At 42.8% G+C, this 22,211-nt stretch overlaps 1 protein-coding gene across 2 annotated transcripts in view; it reads left to right on the forward strand.

The window, feature by feature from the left end:
* sdcbp2 (syndecan binding protein (syntenin) 2) overlaps positions 1-22,211 on the forward strand; it is a 56,626-nt gene that overhangs the window by 25,882 nt on the left and 8,533 nt on the right. Inside the window, exons 4-6 of one of the 2 annotated variants that reach the window (XM_084334160.1) lie at positions 4,074-4,174; positions 7,616-7,780; positions 21,905-22,080. In XM_084334160.1, the coding sequence (XP_084190286.1) occupies positions 4,074-4,174; positions 7,616-7,780; positions 21,905-22,080 (442 nt within the window). The remainder of the gene's footprint in view (positions 1-4,073; positions 4,175-7,615; positions 7,781-21,904; positions 22,081-22,211) is intronic. The other variant, XM_084334161.1, reaches the window with a different exon arrangement.

The raw sequence follows: 22,211 nt of genomic DNA on the forward strand, positions 1-22,211 counted from the left end.
ATTGAGGATTTAGTTTGAGGATAAAATTAGTTTTTTTAATTAAAAACGAAGGTTCGAACGTCCGTTCGAAAAACCCTGACGAAGTTCGAATCCCAAAAACAGCCTTATGGGGAGCAGGACCTGCATGTTGTGTTGGGGAGCAGGACCTGCATGTTGTGTTGGGGAGCAGGACCTGCATGTTGTGTTGGGGAGCAGGACCTTTTCCGTTTTTCTCCCATCCCAATGTTAGTCGTTATGCCAATCCCCTACCTGGTCGTTGCGTGCTCTTGCCCCCTACCGTCGGTCTGGGAGGGCGGAGACTATCACGTGCTTCCTCCGACACATGTGTAGCGTGTAGCCAGCCCACCGCTTCTTTTCACCTGGCAGTGTGGACTCTCACTGGGAGAGTGTAACGTGTGGAAGGGTCACACTACCTCCCTCCAGATCCTTCCCTCGCTGTGCAGGCGCCCCGACCGAACTGTAGGAGTCGCTGTTTACAACGACCAGGACCCACCCATCCCGAGGCAAATCTTTATAATGATTACAGATCAAATTCTGAATATTATTCTTAGAATCTGTTCAATAATCTTAATTTCAATCATACACTTTAATAGCAGAAGCCTATATACAAATGTTGTTTCCAATCAAAGACTACTTAAAATCATTAAACCATACATTTCAAGTCATTGCAATAAGTGAGACGTGGCTAACAAATGAAAAGGGTGCTGATTTTATGTTAGAAGGTTATGATAATTTCTGTGTAAACCGGATAAACAAAAGGGGTGGTAGCGTGTAAAGATTTCAATGTAGAGTAATTGATACTACAATTGTTAATGATATCATGGAGAGCTTGACTATTTAAATTCACTCTGCTAAAGTTAAGAGTATATTCTTGAGTTGCATATATAGAACGCCTGGTTCTTGCATTGATCAATTTATGAATACCATAGGTGATATTTTTGAGAAGGTTACTGGAAGAACATACTGACTGAACTGTCCTGGGGCACAGGAAGAACATACTGACTGAACTGTCCTGGGGCACAGGAAGAACATACTGACTGAACTGTCCTGGGGCACAGGAAGAACATACTGACTGAACTGTCCTGGGGCACAGGAAGAACATACTGACTGAACTGTCCTGGGGCACAGGAAGAACATACTGACTGAACTGTCCTGGGGCACAGGAAGAACATACTGACTGAACTGTCCTGGGGCACAGGAAGAACATATTGACTGAGCTGTCCTGGGGCACAGGAAGAACATACTGACTGAACTGTCCTGGGGCACAGGAAGAACATACTGACTGAACTGTCCTGGGGCACAGGAAGAACATACTGACTGAACTGTCCTGGGGCACAGGAAGAACATATTGACTGAACTGTCCTGGGGCACAGGAAGAACATACTGACTGAACTGTCCTGGGGCACAGGAAGAACATACTGACTGAACTGTCCTGGGGCACAGGAAGAACATACTGACTGAACTGTCCTGGGGCACAGGAAGAACATACTGACTGAACTGTCCTGGGGCACAGGAAGAACATACTGACTGAACTGTCCTGGGGCACAGGAAGAACATACTGACTGAACTGTCCTGGGGCACAGGAAGAACATACTGACTGAACTGTCCTGGAGCACAGGAAGAACATACTGACTGAACTGTCCTGGGGCACAGGAAGAACATATTGACTGAGCTGTCCTGGGGCACAGGAAGAACATACTGACTGAACTGTCCTGGGGCACAGGAAGAACATACTGACTGAACTGTCCTGGGGCACAGGAAGAACATACTGACTGAACTGTCCTGGGGCACAGGAAGAACATACTGACTGAACTGTCCTGGAGCACAGGAAGAACATACTGACTGAACTGTCCTGGGGCACAGGAAGAACATACTGACTGAACTGTCCTGGGGCACAGGAAGAACATACTGACTGAACTGTCCTGGGGCACAGGAAGAACATACTGACTGAACTGTCCTGGGGCACAGGAAGAACATACTGACTGAACTGTCCTGGGGCACAGGAAGAACATACTGACTGAACTGTTCTGGGGCACAGGAAGAACATACTGACTGAACTGTCCTGGGGCACAGGAAGAACATACTGACTGAACTGTCCTGGGGCACAGGAAGAACATACTGACTGAACTGTCCTGGGGCACAGGAAGAACATACTGACTGAACTGTCCTGGGGCACAGGAAGAACATATTGACTGAGCTGTCCTGGGGCACAGGAAGAACATACTGACTGAACTGTCCTGGGGCACAGGAAGAACATACTGACTGAACTGTCCTGGGGCACAGGAAGAACATACTGACTGAACTGTCCTGGGGCACAGGAAGAACATATTGACTGAACTGTCCTGGGGCACAGGAAGAACATACTGACTGAACTGTCCTGGGGCACAGGAAGAACATACTGACTGAACTGTCCTGGGGCACAGGAAGAACATACTGACTGAACTGTCCTGGGGCACAGGAAGAACATACTGACTCAACTGTCCTGGGGCACAGGAAGAACATACTGACTGAACTGTCCTGGGGCACAGGAAGAACATACTGACTGAACTGTCCTGGAGCACAGGAAGAACATACTGACTGAACTGTCCTGGGGCACAGGAAGAACATACTGACTGAACTGTCCTGGGGCACAGGAAGAACATACTGACTGAACTGTCCTGGGGCACAGGAAGAACATACTGACTGAACTGTCCTGGGGCACAGGAAGAACATACTGACTGAACTGTCCTGGGGCACAGGAAGAACATACTGACTGAACTGTCCTGGGGCACAGGAAGAACATACTGACTGAACTGTCCTGGGGCACAGGAAGAACATACTGACTGAACTGTCCTGGGGCACAGGAAGAACATACTGACTGAACTGTCCTGGAGCACAGGAAGAACATACTGACTGAACTGTCCTGGGGGGTAGGGTTTGAGATAGGTCACCTACAGCAGGGGTTCCCAAACTTTTCAGGCCGCGACCCAAAAATAACGGTGTCAGAGAGCCGCGACCCCCACTATTATAGGAGGTAAAAAAAAATATTAAAAAAATAATAATTATATAAATGGAAATGTATGGTTGAAACATGCACACGTTCAAACGCACACACACTAATAAGCATTGGAGGCTTTTAACCAGGGCCGGACTGGGGAAATCATTCAGGCCAGGAAATATAGTGCAAAATATAGCCCCAGTCAGGCCACTTTTTAAGCAGGGGGTCTGGGGGTCCCCCACCAGGACATTTCTTGTTACAAAGACTTCATTTCTTGCATTCTGGTGCAGGATTTTTTTAATTTGTACCCTTTAAATACCAGTGTTTGTGATGGCATCACAAATTATTGTTAAAAAACAGGCTAGCATATGTATGATTAGCAACAACACTGATTTTGATGGATTTTCAGTTTTTCTGTAATGTCAGATTGAAAATAATACAATCTTTTATTCAACTTCAGCCCTGATCATAACACCACATATTAATTTTATAATTCTAACCCTTTAAATGCCAGTGTGTGTGATGGCATATATTTGCAATATATCAAATGCAAAGTCGATTTTTCTGGGGGGGATTATTACAGGCTAGCATGTGTCAATGATTAGCAACAACAGTTTTTTGTAAGGGTCCCGCCTCCACCAATCACATGCGGCTCCTTTTGTGTGTGTGTGAGAGCAAGAGAGAGAGAGAGAGAGATAGTTCTCCAACTTGTGTGAGTTGCAGTGATCTCCTGGTTGTTCCCCACCTAGGTTATCTAACTATTGCGATGCTGCAACTAGAAACACTGTCCTGGCCTGCTTCTCAGTTCAGTGGCCTGACTGCCAAAAAAAATAATTAGGATATTTTGTATTATTATTATTTTTTTATCATCTGGCGATCCCCCCCCGGCGGCTCGCGCCCCTGACTTTGGAACCCCTGACCTACAGTATACAGTCTTTAAGTTAACTCTCTCTCTCTCTGTCTCTCTCTCTGTCTCTGTCTCTCGCTCTCTGTCTCTTTCTCTCTCTCTGTCTCTGTCTCTCTCCTCCTCTCTCTCTCTCTCTCCCCCCCCCCTCTCCTCTCCTCTCCTTTCCTCCTCTCCTCTCCTCTCCTCTAGGCCTGTATCCTAACCTGGAGGATCTTGGTGACTACATGGGTCTGAGTCTCAACAGTGATGAAGTCCAGAGGAACATGGCCTTAGTGCCTGTGGCTGACAATGTAAGTGTCTCTGTGTGTGAGCAGGTGTGTGTCTCTCTTTGTGTCTCTCTCTGTGTGTGTGTGTGTGTCTCTGTGTGTGTCTCTGTGTGTGTGTGTGTGTGTGTGTGTGTGTGTGTGTGTTTCTCTGTGTGTGTGTGTGTGTGTCTGTGTGTGTGTGTCTCTGTGTGTGTGTGTCTGTGTGTGTGAGCAGGTGTGTCTCTGTGTGTGTGAGCAGGTGTGTCTCTGTGTGTGTGAGCAGGTGTGTCTGTGTGTGTGAGCCGGTGTGTGTGTGAGCCGGTGTGTCTCTCTCTGTGTGTGTCTCTCTATGTGTTTAAGTTTAAGTTTATTTGGATCCCCATTAGCCACAGCCGTGCTGGGGCTATTCTTCCTGGGGTCCATAACACGTAAAATACAGTTACAGGCTTATACACTCACAACATTCACATGTCATACAGACAATTAAAACAACAATAAAAACCCTAATCAAATTCATAATACAATACAACAATATATACGCCTTATGAATTCATAATACAATACAATAATACCTACTCATAATTAATTCATAATACAATGAATACAGCATAATATACTATTTAGCTTTTACATACATTATCTATGTTCATATCAGCCAATTATACAATCTTTTAATAATATATCCCTATCAGACACATGTCTTTTCATCTATATATATACCCATCTCTTTATCAGACACATACATTTTCATTTACGTACACACTATCTATTAGGGAATGTCAATTTCTTTGGTTGAAAATGTTGTTTTACCACGATTTTGAAACAACATTTACTATTCTCCTGCTTAACATGTCTGGGAAGAGAGTTCCATTCCTGCATACCAGGGAACATGACAGTTCGCTTCATTGCATTCGACCTCACTTTTGGAAGTGTAACACCTCGTGCAGAAGCATGTCTGGTGGAATGTGTGTGTGTGTGTGTGTGTGAGAGTGTGTGTGTGTGTGAGAGTGTGTGTGTGAGCAGGTACACATGTCTCTGTGTGTGTGAGCAGGTGTGTCTCTCTCTGTGTGTGTGTGTTGTGTGTGTGTGTCTCTGTGTGTGTGTGTGTGTGTGTGTCTCGGGTGTGCAGCAGGTGTGTCTCTCTCTGTGTGTGTGTGTGTCTCTCTCTGTGTGCGTGTGTGTGTGTATCTCAGGTGTGCAGCAGGTGTGTCTCTCTGTGTGTGTCTGTGTGTGTGTGTGTGTGTCTCAGGTGTGCAGCAGGTTGCGTGTGGAGGAGTCATCATCGCCACCTGTACTTTATTTAACGTGTTTCCTGGCTGCACTGCGTTATGCAAATCACTCCTCAGCCTCTAGTGGATGAACCAGTTTCTATAATAATCATGTGTTCTGTGAGGCGTGAGATTACATATGCACGCCGCATTTCTCGGAGACGCTCTCTGATTGGCCGACGCCTGTTTCTACACTGGTTAAGTTTAGTGCATATGTAATCACGCTTCTGTGAGACGCTCAGCATAGAGCTTCCTGGAGGGTTAGGGTCAGAGGTCACCACCTGTAGAGTCTGGAGGTAACACCACAGGCCTGTAGCCAGTCTCTTGTTAACTCCTCTCCCCTCCCCTTCCTCCTTAACTCCTCTCCCCTTCCTCTCCCATTCTCCTCCTTAACGCCCCTCCCCTTCCTCCTTAACTCCCCTCCCCTTCCTCTCCCCTCCCCTTCCTCCTTCCTCTCCTCTCCCCTTCCTCCTTAACTCCTCTCCCCTTCCGCTCCCCTTCTCCTCCTTAACTCCCCTTCCCTTCCTCTCCTCTCCCCTTCCTCCTTAACTCCTCTCCCCTTCCTCTCCTCTCCCCTCTCCCCTTCCTCCTTAACTCCTCTCCCCTTCCTCTCCTCTCCCCTCTCCCCTTCCTCCTTAACTCCTCTCCTCTCCCCTTCTCCTCATTCCTCTCCTCTCCCCTTCCTCTCCTTTCCCCTTCTCCCGCCACGCTTCAAGTACCTGGGGGTCCACATCTCAGAGGACCTGACATGGTCAACACACATAGACACAGTAGTAAAGAAGGCGAAGCAGCGCCTCTACCACCTGAGACAGTTAAGGAAGTTCAGAGTATCGGGGAAGATACTCCAGTCCTTCTACTCAGGAGCTGTAGAGAGCATCTTGACTGGAAACATCACTGCCTGGTATGGAAACAGCACGGCACAGGACAAGAAGGCCCTACAGAGAGTGGTGCGCTCAGCCGAGCGTACCACGGGTATTGCACTACCCCCCCTGCAGGTTCTATACAACAAGAGGTGCAAATCCAGAGCCTGCAGGATAATGAAAGACCCTCACCACCCCAATAACAGCCTGTTTCAGCTGCTGAGGTCAGGCAGACGCCTGCGAACCCCAGCTACTAGGACAGAGAGGCTTCGGCTCAGCTTCTTCCCCCAGGCCATCAGAGCCATGAACAATGTACATTGAGTGCTCAGAACATTGAACTGTCCACACACAAGCACACATGAACACACACACGACACGCACACTGTGCACGCTCACACACGAGCAGCCACTTAACACTTTAACATGAGCGGGCACACACTCATGTCGCACACACGCACACTTATGGCCAAAGGAAAGGACACTTTAAATTAGAATAACAGGAACAGTGTATTGCACTACCAAAGCTAACTAGCATGTCACACATGCGCTGTAAATAACTATGTACAGATACCGAGATGTCACTCCATGTTACCTGCTACCTGTTACTGCACAATGTTGTTTCTTCTTTTGATTCTATTATATGTACCACTGTATTGCACATCGTTGCGGGCAAGACCACCCGCATTTCATTGTATACCTGTATGCCGTGACAATTAAAACTCTTGACTTGACTTGACTTGACTCTTTCCTCTCCTCTCCCCTTCCTTTTTAACTCCTCTCCCCTTCCTCTCCTTTCCCCTTCTCCTCCTTCCTCTCCTCTCCCCTTCCTTTTTAACTCCTCTCCCCTTCCTCTCCTCTCCCCTTCTCTTCATTCCTCTCCTCTCCCCTTCCTCTCCTCTCCCCTTCCTCCTTAACTCCTCTCCTCCTCATTCCTCTCCCCTTCCTCTCCTCTCCCCTTCTCCTCCTTCCTCTCCTCTCCTCTCCTCCTCATTCCTCTCCCCTTCCTCTCCTCTCCCCTTCCTCCTTAACTCCCCTCCCCTTCCTCTCCTCTCCCCTTCTCCTCCTTCCTCTCCCCTCCCTCCTTAACTCCTCTCCCCTTCCTCTCCTCTCCCCTTCCTCCTTAACTCCTCTCCTCTTCCCTTCCTCTCCTATCCCCTTCTCCTCCTTCCTCTCCCCTCCCCTTCCTCCTTAACTCCTCTCCTCTCCCCTTCCTCCTTAACTCCTCCTCTTCCCTTCCTCTCCTCTCCCCTTCTCCTCCTTCCTTTCCTCTCCCCTTCCTCCTTAACTCCTTTCCCCTTCCTCTCCTCTCCTCTCCCCTTCTCCTCCTTCCTCTCCTCTCCCTCTCCTCCTCTCCCCAGCAGGTGGCGCTCTCCTCCAGCTACGGCGTGGGGGGCATGGTGCGGCCGGTGACGGGGAACGACGTGGGCATCAGGAGGGCAGAGATCCGGCCCGGGCTGCGTGAGGTCATCCTCTGCAAGGACCAGGAGGGGAAGATCGGGCTCCGGCTGCGGGCCATCGACAACGTGAGTCAGATGATCCGTGTCCAGTTCTGCCCCCTGTGAGTTAGAGCAGGGGTCCCCAAACTGTTTCCTGTGAGGGCCACATAACTTTTCCCTTCTCTGGCGGGGGCCGGGGGTCAGTTTGTAACAGAAAAAGTGTGACGATCGCAGGGGTGCCTAAACGTAAACATTTATTGTTTTCCAGAAAGCCACACATAACAAAATATTAATAACCCTTTCCGGGGATCTTCACAGGAAAAAAAAGGCAGGAAATAAATAATAACACTATTAATGAAATAAATAACACTATTTATGAAATAAATATACAGTACCTACAGACCACCTAGCTCTAGCTCTGTACTATTTTTTTTTGGTCCACTTTTTCTATTTTTCTCCCATCCCAATTTAGCCGTGCCAATTCTCCCCCACTGGCCGGTTGTAGGGAGGATAGAAGCCCATCACATGTCCCCTCCGATACATCACATCTTTTCACCTGCCAGCACGGACTCTCATTTGGCGAGGAGTAACGTGTAGGAGGCTCACACTGCCCCCGCCATTTTCCTGTCTCTGCTGTGCAGGCGCCCCAACCGACCTGTAGGCGTTGCTGTTTACAACGTCCAGATTACCACCCATCAACTTCCCGCCAATTGAGTTAGTATGACGGCCGGCCCAAGCCGGAGGCAACGCCGACAGCCGGATTCGATACCGGTGTCTCTTGCGTTGGTGACAAGTGCAATGTCCGCTGCGCCAACCAGCCGCCCAAGCTCTGTACTATTTAAAAGCACAGTGCAGGACACACTCGAAGGTTATCGCACCTCAGAGATGGCAGTGGACATGTATGACAGGACAAAGGCCCTATGTAATGGCCTTGGGATTGAGGAACATACTACCAGCCAAAGGAGGAAGCAGAAAAGGATGGACGAGTATGTAGTTGAGTCATCTTGTGGCACAAGCTCAGACCTCAGCTCAGGAGATCAGCTGAGACAGAGACTGTTCTATCCAGTCCTCGACAGAATGCTGCAAGAGCTTGAGAGCAGGTTCTCATGAGTTGGAGAACAATGAGAGGCATACAGGCATGTTATCCAGCCTCAGACCAGTTTCTCTCAGTGGAATTGCTGCAAACCCTCGCCACACATTACAATATCCAACTACTGCCAGAGGAGATCACAGTTGCAAAGTGTTTCCTGGCCAGGACAGGCAGAGATGCAGTCCCTACTATCCAAAGTGTCTTTTCCCTCCTGGATGATAATAATAATAATAACTAGACAATTCCGCGCGGGGGAAATTGTGAAAGTGTGGGTGACGCCTGTGCACCGCCGGCCAGCGGGGGAGAGGGTCTCTCGCGAGTCTCTATGACAAACGGTTCAAAGGATACAAAAAAGGGGCGTGGCCTAAGGATCGGGGGAGTGGTCAACATAGACCATTTGAAGATGACTACAGATGTGATTTTATTAACTATAACACAAACTCCCTTTCGTGTTGTATTATTTAATACTCACCCTTTCTCATGGCACCATGTGTCCAAGAAGTGGCAGATCAAACTAAATGATCTATTACACACTATTACACTATTACACACTATTACACTATTACACTATTACACACTATTACACACTAGTACACACTATTACACTATTACACACTATTACACACTATTACACTATTACACACTATTACACACTATTACACTATTACACACTATTACATTATTACACTATTACACACTATTACACTATTACACTATTACACACTATTACACTATTACACACTATTACACACTATTACACTATTACACACTATTACACTATTACACACTATTACACTATTACACTATTACACACTATTACACTATTACACTATTACACACTATTACACTATTACACACTATTACACTATTACACACTATTACACTATTACACACTATTACACTATTACACTATTACACACTATTACACTATTACACTATTACACACTATTACACTATTACACTATTACACACTATTACACTATTACACACTATTACACTATTACACACTATTACACTATTACACACTATTACACTATTACACACTATTACACTATTACACTATTACACACTATTACACTATTACACACTATTAGACACTATTACACTATTACACACTATTACACACTATTACACTATTACACACTATTACACTATTACACTATTACACACTATTACACTATTACACACTATTACACTATTACACACTATTACACTATTACACTATTACACTATTACACACTATTACACTATTACACACTATTACACTATTACACACTATTACACTATTACACACTATTACACTATTACACACTATTACACTATTACACTATTACACACTATTACACTATTACACACTATTACACTATTACACACTATTACACTATTACACACTATTACACTATTACACACTATTACACTATTACACACTATTACAATATTACACACTATTACACTATTACACTATTACACACTATTACACTATTACACACTATTACACTATTACACACTATTACACTATTACACTATTACACACTATTACACTATTACACACTATTACACTATTACACTATTACACACTATTACACTATTACACACTATTACACTATTACACTATTACACACTATTACACACTATTACACACTATTACACACTATTACACTATTACACTATTACACACTATTACACTATTACACTATTACACACTATTACACACTATTACACACTATTACACTATTACACACTATTACACTATTACACACTATTACACTATTACACACTATTACACTATTACACACTATTACACTATTACACACTATTACACTATTACACTATTACACACTATTACACTATTACACACTATTACACTATTACACACTATTACACACTATTACACTATTACACACTATTACACACTATTACACTATTACACTATTACACACTATTACACTATTACACACTATTACACTATTACACACTATTACACACTATTACACTATTACACACTATTACACTATTACACACTATTACACTATTACACTATTACACACTATTACACTATTACACACTATTACACTATTACACACTATTACACTATTACACTATTACACACTATTACACTATTACACTATTACACACTATTACACTATTACACACTATTACACACTATTACACTATTACACACTATTACACACTATTACACTATTAGACACTATTACACTATTACACACTATTACACTATTACACACTATTACACTATTACACACTATTACACACTATTACACTATTACACACTATTACACTATTACACTATTACACACTATTACACTATTACACACTATTACACTATTACACTATTACACAATATTACACTATTACACACTATTACACTATTACACACTATTACACACTATTACACTATTACACACTATTACACTATTACACACTATTACACTATTACACCGAGTACAATGGCACAATCCGCAAGTCTCTACGACAAACGGTTCAAGAGATACACTGAGGGGGTGTGGCCTAAGGGGGCGTGGTCTAAGGATCGGGGGAGTGGTCAACATCGACCAATGAAAGGTGGTCAACATCGACCAATGGCACAATCCCCAAGTCTCTACGACAAACGGTTCAAGAGTTACACTGAGGGGGTGTGGCCTAAGGGGGCGTGGTCTAAGGATCGGGGGAGTGGTCAACATCGACCAATGAAAGGTGGTCAACAGGGGGAGTGGTCAACATCGACCAATGAAAGGTGGTCAACATCGACCAATGGCACAATCCGCAAGTCTCTACGACAAACGGTTCAAGAGATACACTGAGGGGGTGTGGCCTAAGGGGGCGTGGTCTAAGGATCGGGGGAGTGGTCAATATCGACCAATGAAAGGTGGTCAACATGGACCAATGAAAAATGAAAGAGGATATCCCTACTGAGTACAATGACACAACCCACAAGACAGAGGGCGCTGTCCAGCGATTCAGTAGTGCAACACAGTGATGGCCAATGATGGGTTAAGTGGATGATGTCATTGGCAGCTCAGCCACGAGCCACACAGCTGAACCAATCATGAGTGAGCCATGAGCCACACAGGTGAAGCAATCACTATGACTTGCATATTTTCTATCCAATGCATTTCTATGGAGGCAGATGCATGACTGCATTGTCACATTGATTAAAAGAAAACTATAAGAGATGAAGCGTTGTGACGCGCACATGAGCACTACAACGAGTAGGCGAAGGGTTGTGCGCGATATTGTGGCATTCGTGCGATATTGTGGCACTCCTTCGACGATCGGAACAGAAGGCTAAAAAATAGTGTGAAAAATGTGATTTCTAGAGGGCGATTGCATGGCGGTCAATGGGGAGGAGAACCTTCAAACAAATGGTCGTCAGTTGAGATAGAAATGTCCAATTCCATTTATTTTTCTTTTGTGAGCGGGATGACAGCCGTGTCATCGTTTTGATGTGTTTTTTTATTTCTACGTCCAAAATTGAGATCACACTCGCAATTCACCCAAGGTAGGGGGAAAAAGATTATTTCAGCTGCTACACTCTAAAATGCAATGCATTCCCAATGGGACCGAAATTTTACCGTTTAAAGTCGATTCGTAGCCAGACGGTGCGGTGAAACTTTTACGGGTTCGAGACCGCAGTTGCCATAGGCAAGCCGCTCGTTTTGATACCTTTCACGTGTATGGTGCGCGAACGCTTACGTGTTGCAAAGTGTTCAAAGTGTTTGAAACTCTAAATTGCACTGTATTTCCGAAATTTTACCGTTTAAAGTCGATTCGTAGCCAGACGGTGCGGTGAAACTTTACGAGTTCGGAGACCGGTGTTGCCATAGGCAAGCCGCTCGTTTTGATACCTTTCACGTGTATGGGGCGCGAATGCTTACGTGTTGCAAAGTGTTTGCAAAATCGGTGGAATAAATAAATAAATAAACTAGACAATTCCGCGCGGGGGAAATTGTGAAAGTGTGGGTGACGCCTGTGCACCGCCGGCCAACGGGGGAGAGGGTCTCTCGCGAGTCTCTATGACAAACGCTTCAAAGGATACAAAAAGGGGGCGCGGCCTAAGGATCGGGGGAGTGGTCAACATAGACCAATCAAAGAGGATATCCCTACTGAGTGCAATGACACAACCCGCAACACTATTACACTATTACACAATATTACACTATTACACACTATTACACACTATTACACACTATTACACTATTACACACTATTACACACTATTACACACTATTACACACTATTACACTATTACACACTATTACACACTATTACACACTATTACACTATTACACTATTACACACTATTACACTATTACACACTATTACACTATTACACACTATTACACATTATTACACTATTACACTAGTACACACTATTACACACTATTACACACTATTACACACTATTACACTATTACACACTATTACACTATTACACACTATTACACACTATTACACTATTACACACTATTACACTATTACACACTATTACACTATTACACTATTACACACTATTACACTATTACACTATTACACACTATTACACACTATTACACTATTACACACTATTACACTATTACACTATTACACTATTACACACTATTACACTATTACACACTATTACACACTATTACACACTATTACACTATTACACACTATTACACACTATTACACACTATTACACACTATTACACACTATTACACTATTACACACTATTACACACTATTACACTATTACACTATTACACACTATAACACTATTACACTATTACACACTATTACACACTATTGCACTATTACACTATTACACTATTACACACTATTACACTATTACACACTATTACACTATTACACTATTACACACTATTACACTATTACACACTATTACACTATTACACTATTACACACTATTACACTATTACACTATTGCACACTATTACACTATTACACTATTACACACTATTACACTATTACACTATTACACACTATTACACTATTACACACTATTACACTATTACACACTATTACACTATTACACACTATTACACTATTACACTATTACACACTATTACACTATTACACTATTACACACTATTACACTATTACACACTATTACACTATTACACTATTACACACTATTACACTATTACACTATTACACACTATTACACTATTACACACTATTACACTATTACACTATTACACACTATTCCTACTGAGTACAATGACACAACCCACAAGACAGAGGGCGCTGTCCATCAATTCAGTAGTGCAACACAGTGATGGCCAATGATGGGTTAAGTGGATGATGTCATTGGCAGGTCAGCTCAGCCATGAGCCCTGAGCCTCACAGCTGTTAAGCCTGAACCAATCAGCCATGAGCACAATGACTTGCATATTCTGAAATTTCTTTACATGACTGCATTGTCACGTTGATTAAAAGAAAACTATAAGAGATGAAGCGTTGAGACTCGCACAAGAGCACTACAACGAGTAGGCGAAGGGTTGTGCGCGAGATTGTGGCATTCGTGCGATATTGTGGCACTCCTTCGGCGATCGGAACAGAAGGCTAAAAAAAAATTGATTTCTAGAGGGCGATTGCATGGCGGTCAATGGGGAGGAGAACCTTCAAACAAATGGTCGTCAGTTGAGATAGAAATGTCCAATTCCATTTATTTTTCTTTTGTGAGCGGGATGACAGCCGTGTCATCGTTTTGATGTGTTTGTTTTATTTCTACGTCCAGAATTGAGATCACACTCGCAATTCACCCAAGGTAGGGGGAAAAAGATTATTTCAGCTGCTACACTCTAAAATGCAATGCATTCCCAATGGGACCGAAATTTTACCGTTTAAAGTCGATTCGTAGCCAGACGGTGCGGTGAAACTTTTACGAGTTCGAAGACCGCAGTTGCCATAGGCAAGCCGCTCGTTTTGATACCTTTCACGTGTATGGGGCGCGAACGCTCTGGCACGAGTGTTGTTTGGAAAATCTGAGAATATAGATAATAAGTATATACTAGACAATTCCGCGCGGGAGAAATTGTGAAAGTGTGGGTGACGCCTGTGCACCGCCGGCCAACGGGGGAGAGGGTCTCTCGCGAGTCTCTATGACAAACGGTTCAAAGGATACAAAAAGGGGGCGCGGCCTAAGGATCGGGGGAGTGGTCAACATAGACCAATCAAAGAGGATATCCCTACTGAGTGCAATGACACAACCCGCAACACTATTACACTATTACACTATTACACAATATTACACTATTACACACTATTACACACTATTACACACTATTACACTATTACACACTATTACACTATTACACACTATTACACTATTACACACTATTACACACTATTACACTATTACACACTATTACACACTATTACACACTATTACACTATTACACACTATTACACTATTACACACTATTACACACTATTACACTATTACACTATTACACACTATTACACTATTACACACTATTACACTATTACACTATTACACTATTACACACTATTACACTATTACACACTATTACACACTATTACACTATTACACACTATTACACTATTACACACTATTACACTATTACACACTATTACACTATTACACTATTACACACTATTACACTATTACACTATTACACTATTACACTATTACACACTATTACACTATTACACACTATTACACTATTACACACTATTACACACTATTACACTATTACACACTATTACACTATTACACTATTACACACTATTACACTATTACACACTATTACACTATTACACTATTACACACTATAACACTATTACACTATTACACACTATTACACTATTACACACTATTGCACTATTACACTATTACACTATTACACACTATTACACTATTACACACTATTACACTATTACACACTATTACACTATTACACTATTACACACTATTACACTATTACACACTATTACACTATTACACTATTGCACACTATTACACTATTACACTATTACACACTATTACACTATTACACACTATTACACACTATTACACTATTACACACTATTACACTATTACACTATTACACACTATTACACACTATTACACTATTACACACTATTACACTATTACACTATTACACACTATTACACACTATTACACTATTACACTATTACACACTATTACACTATTACACACTATTACACACTATTACACACTATTACACTATTACACTATTACACACTATTACACACTATTACACTATTACACTATTACACACTATTACACTATTACACACCTTTACACTATTACACACTATTACACTATTACACACTATTACACTATTACACACTATTACACTATTACACACTATTACACTATTACACACTATTACACTATTACACTATTACACACTATTACACTATTACACACTATTACACTATTACACTATTACACACTATTACACTATTACACACTATTACACTATTACACTATTACACACTATTACACACTATTACACTATTACACTATTACACACTATTACACTATTACACACTATTACACTATTACACTATTACACACTATTACACACACACTATTACACTATTACACACTATTACACTATTACACTATTACACACTATTACACACTATTACACTATTACACACTATTACACTATTACACACTATTACACTATTACACTATTACACACTATTACACTATTACACACTATTACACTATTACACTATTACACACTATTACACTATTACACACTATTACACTATTACACTATTACACACTATTACACACTATTACACTATTACACACTATTACACTATTACACTATTACACACTATTACACTATTACACACTATTACACTATTACACACTATTACACTATTACACACTATTACACTATTACACTATTACACACTATTACACTATTACACACTATTACACTATTACACACTATTACACTATTACACTATTACACACTATTACACTATTACACACTATTACACTATTACACACTATTACACTATTACACTATTACACACTATTACACTATTAGACACTATTACACACTATTACACTATTACACTATTACACACTATTACACACTATTACACTATTACACACTATTACACTATTACACACTATTACACACTATTACACTATTACACAATATTACACTATTACACACTATTACACTATTACACACTATTACACACTATTACACTATTACACACTATTACACTATTACACACTATTACACTATTTTACACTATTACACACTATTACACTATTACACCGAGTACAATGGCACAATCCGCAAGTCTCTACGACAAACGGTTCAAGAGATACACTGAGGGGGTGTGGCCTAAGGGGGCGTGGTCTAAGGATCGGGGGAGTGGTCAACATCGACCAATGAAAGGTGGTCAACATCGACCAATGGCACAATCCGCAAGTCTCTACGACAAACGGTTCAAGAGATACACTGAGGGGGTGTGGCCTAAGGGGGCGTGGTCTAAGGATCGGGGGAGTGGTCAACATCGACCAATGAAAGGTGGTCAACATGGACCAATGAAAAATGAAAGAGCATATCCTTACTGAGTACAATGACACAACCCACAAGACAGAGGGCGCTGTCCATCAATTCAGTAGTGCAACACAGTGATGGCCAATGATGGGTTAAGTGGATGATGTCATTGGCAGGTCAGCTCAGCCATGAGCCCTGAGCCTCACAGCTGTTAAGCCTGAACCAATCAGCCATGAGCACAATGACTTGCATATTCTGAAATTTCTTTACATGACTGCATTGTCACGTTGATTAAAAGAAAACTATAAGAGATGAAGCGTTGAGACTCGCACAAGAGCACTACAACGAGTAGGCGAAGGGTTGTGCGCGAGATTGTGGCATTCGTGCGATATTGTGGCACTCCTTCGGCGATCGGAACAGAAGGCTAAAAAAAATTGATTTCTAGAGGGCGATTGCATGGCGGTCAATGGGGAGGAGAACCTTCAAACAAATGGTCGTCAGTTGAGATAGAAATGTCCAATTCCATTTATTTTTATTTTGTGAGCGGGATGACAGCCGTGTCATCGTTTTGATGTGTTTGTTTTATTTCTACGTCCAAAATTGAGATCACACTCGCAATTCACCCAAGGTAGGGGGAAAAAGATTATTTCAGCTGCTACACTCTAAAATGCAATGCATTCCCAATGGGACCGAAATTTTACCGTTTAAAGTCGATTCGTAGCCAGACGGTGCGGTGAAACTTTTACGGGTTCGAGACCGCAGTTGCCATAGGCAAGCCGCTCGTTTTGATACCTTTCACGTGTATGGTGCGCGAACGCTTACGTGTTGCAAAGTGTTCAAAGTGTTTGAAACTCTAAATTGCACTGTATTTACGAAATTTTACCGTTTAAAGTCGATTCGTAGCCAGACGGTGCGGTGAAACTTTACGAGTTCGGAGACCGGTGTTGCCATAGGCAAGCCGCTCGTTTTGATACCTTTCACGTGTATGGGGCGCGAACGCTTACGTGTTGCAAAGTGTTTGCAAAATCGGTGGAATAAATAAATAAATAAATAAAAAGAGTATGGATATGTATAGTGTGGGTGGCAACCTGGCTTCGCCAGGTCACCCACACTAAACACTATTACACTATTACACACTATTACACTATTACACACTATTACACTATTACACACTATTACACTATTACACTATTACACACTATTACACTATTACACACTATTACACTATTACACACTATTACACTATTACACTATTACACACTATTACACTATTAGACACTATTACACTATTACACACTATTACACTATTACACTATTACACACTATTACACACTATTACACTATTACACACTATTACACTATTACACTATTACACACTATTACACACTATTACACTATTACACAATATTACACTATTACACACTATTACACTATTACACTATTACACACTATTACACACTATTACACTATTACACACTATTACACTATTACACAATTACACTATTACACACTATTACACTATTACACACTATTACACTATTACACCGAGTACAATGGCACAATCCGCAAGTCTCTACGACAAACGGTTCAAGAGATACACTGAGGGGGTGTGGCCTAAGGGGGCGTGGTCTAAGGATCGGGGGAGTGGTCAACATCGACCAATGAAAGGTGGTCAACATCGACCAATGGCACAATCCGCAAGTCTCTACGACAAACGGTTCAAGAGATACACTGAGGGGGTGTGGCCTAAGGGGGCGTGGTCTAAGGATCGGGGGAGTGGTCAACATCGACCAATGAAAGGTGGTCAACATGGACCAATGAAAAATGAAAGAGCATATCCCTACTGAGTACAATGACACAACCCACAAGACAGAGGGCGCTGTCCATCAATTCAGTAGTGCAACACAGTGATGGCCAATGATGGGTTAAGTGGATGATGTCATTGGCAGGTCAGCTCAGCCATGAGCCCTGAGCCTCACAGCTGTTAAGCCTGAACCAATCAGCCATGAGCACAATGACTTGCATATTCTGAAATGTCTTTACATGACTGCATTGTCACGTTGATTAAAAGAAAACTATAAGAGATGAAGCGTTGAGACTCGCACAAGAGCACTACAACGAGTAGGCGAAGGGTTGTGCGCGAGATTGTGGCATTCGTGCGATATTGTGGCACTCCTTCGGCGATCGGAACAGAAGGCTAAAAAAAAATTGATTTCTAGAGGGCGATTGCATGGCGGTCAATGGGGAGGAGAACCTTCAAACAAATGGTCGTCAGTTGAGATAGAAATGTCCAATTCCATTTATTTTTCTTTTGTGAGCGGGATGACAGCCGTGTCATCGTTTTGATGTGTTTGTTTTATTTCTACGTCCAAAATTGAGATCACACTCGCAATTCACCCAAGGTAGGGGGAAAAAGATTATTTCAGCTGCTACACTCTAAAATGCAATGCATTCCCAATGGGACCGAAATTTTACCGTTTAAAGTCGATTCGTAGCCAGACGGTGCGGTGAAACTTTTACGGGTTCGAGACCGCAGTTGCCATAGGCAAGCCGCTCGTTTTGATACCTTTCACGTGTATGGTGCGCGAACGCTTACGTGTTGCAAAGTGTTCAAAGTGTTTGAAACTCTAAATTGCACTGTATTTCCGAAATTTTACCGTTTAAAGTCGATTCGTAGCCAGACGGTGCGGTGAAACTTTACGAGTTCGGAGACCGGTGTTGCCATAGGCAAGCCGCTCGTTTTGATACCTTTCACGTGTATGGGCCGCGAACGCTTACGTGTTGCAAAGTGTTTGCAAAATCGGTGGAATAAATAAATAAATAAATAAAAAGAGTATGGATATGTATAGTGTGGGTGGCAACCTGGCTTCGCCAGGTCACCCACACTAAAAAGAGTATGGATATGTATAGTGTGGGTGGCAACCTGGCTTCGCCAGGTCACCCACACTAATAATAATGCATTTTATTTATAAGGCGCCTTTCAGGACACAAAAAAAAGTCCACAAATCGGTGAATGAAAAAATTATAGGATCAAATGAAAACTACTACTTACTAAAAATGGATGTTTAAAAGTACTAAAAACCAACAACAAATATCAAACACTAACAAACATTCAGCACAGACAATGGGGATGCTGCCATCTAATACATATTTTTTTTTAAAGCTCCGGGGCTCTAGGGGGCCGGGCCAAATGTGGAGGCGGGCCGTAGTTTGGGAACCACTGAGTTAGATGATCCCTGTTGAGTTCTGCTCCCTGTTGAGTTCTGTGTTGAGTTCTGTTCCTCGGGTGTTGAGTTTAGCCAATCGGCGACAACGGGCCTCATCCTAATTTACATTTACATACATTTAGTAATTTATCTGACGCCATAAATTGATACCTGATAATCTTGGTGTGGATTATCATGGCAACGATTGAAGTATTCAGGAATGACAGCCCTAGGATACTGTTACCATGGCAACGATTGAAGCATTCAGGACACTATTTGACTAGGTAGAAACTTGATGTTTTTGTAATTTGTTAATCAAATGCAATGTTGTAGTTTGTTTCGCATGATCGTAGATTTGTTTCTGGATTTAATAAATAATAAAAAAAAAAAGGATTTGTTTCTGGATTTGAGTTGTTGTTCATCGTATTTGTTTAGGGTGTCGCCCAGTGTATTTCCTTGGTGCAAAACCCGGTCTAAAGAATGCTTTAGCTTGAGTTAATAATAATAATAATTCATTACATTTATATAGCACTTTTCTAGACACTCAAAGCGCACCCCACAATGTAGGGTGGACATTGCCTCCTTCACCACCACTGGTAACACCCAACCTTGGGCTACGCAGGCTCAATGGCTGCCATACACTGGCACCAGGCACACACCACACTACAATGGCTGAACGGCTCAGGAGACAGGGATTTATATCAGCCAATTAAGGGGAAGGGATGATTAGGTGGCCTTGATGTCAGAGACCTGATTGGGAATTTGGCCAGGAACGTCGGGGAACCCCCTACTCTTTGCGATAGTCAGGACCTCGGTTTAGCGTCTCATCCGAAGGACGGCACTCGCAGCTATATTTCATTGGTGCAAAGCCCGGTCTAAAGAATGCTTTATGTCTGGTTTCTCTCCTCTCGTCTGGTTTCTCTCAGGGCGTGTTCATCCAGCTGGTCCCGGCTAACTCTCCTCTCGTCTGGTTTCTCTCAGGGCGTGTTCATCCAGCTGGTCCAGGCTAACTCTCCTCTCGTCTGGTTTCTCTCAGGGCGTGTTCATCCAGCTGGTCCCGGCTAACTCTCCTCTTGTCTGGTTTCTCTCAGGGCGTGTTCATCCAGCTGGTCCCGGCTAACTCTCCTCTCGTCTGGTTTCTCTCAGGGCGTGTTCATCCAGCTGGTCCAGGCTAACTCTCCTCTCGTCTGGTTTCTCTCAGGGCGTGTTCATCCAGCTGGTCCAGGCTAACTCTCCTCTCGTCTGGTTTCTCTCAGGGCGTGTTCATCCAGCTGGTCCAGGCTAACTCTCCTCTCGTCTGGTTTCTCTCAGGGCGTGTTCATCCAGCTGGTCCAGGCTAACTCTCCTCTCGTCTGGTTTCTCTCAGGGCGTGTTCATCCAGCTGGTCCAGGCTAACTCCCCGGCTGCTCTGGGCGGTCTGCGTTTCGGGGACCAGGTTCTCCAGATCAACGGGCAGAACTGTGCCGGCTGGAGTCTGGACAAGTCCCACAAGGCCCTGAAGACGGCCTCCGAGACCCGCATCGAGCTCATCGTCAGGGACAGGTGAGGACATGTGAGGACAGAGGGGAGACAGAGAGGCTTATCATCAAAGAGAGGGGAGAGAGAGAGGTTTATCATCAAAGAGAGGGGAGAGAGAGAGGTTTATCATCAAAGAGAGGGGAGAGAGAGAGGTT

Source organism: Notolepis coatsorum (assembly GCF_963971535.1).
Source record: "Notolepis coatsorum genome assembly, chromosome: 17".
Classification (NCBI taxonomy): Eukaryota; Metazoa; Chordata; class Actinopteri; order Aulopiformes; family Paralepididae; genus Notolepis; species Notolepis coatsorum.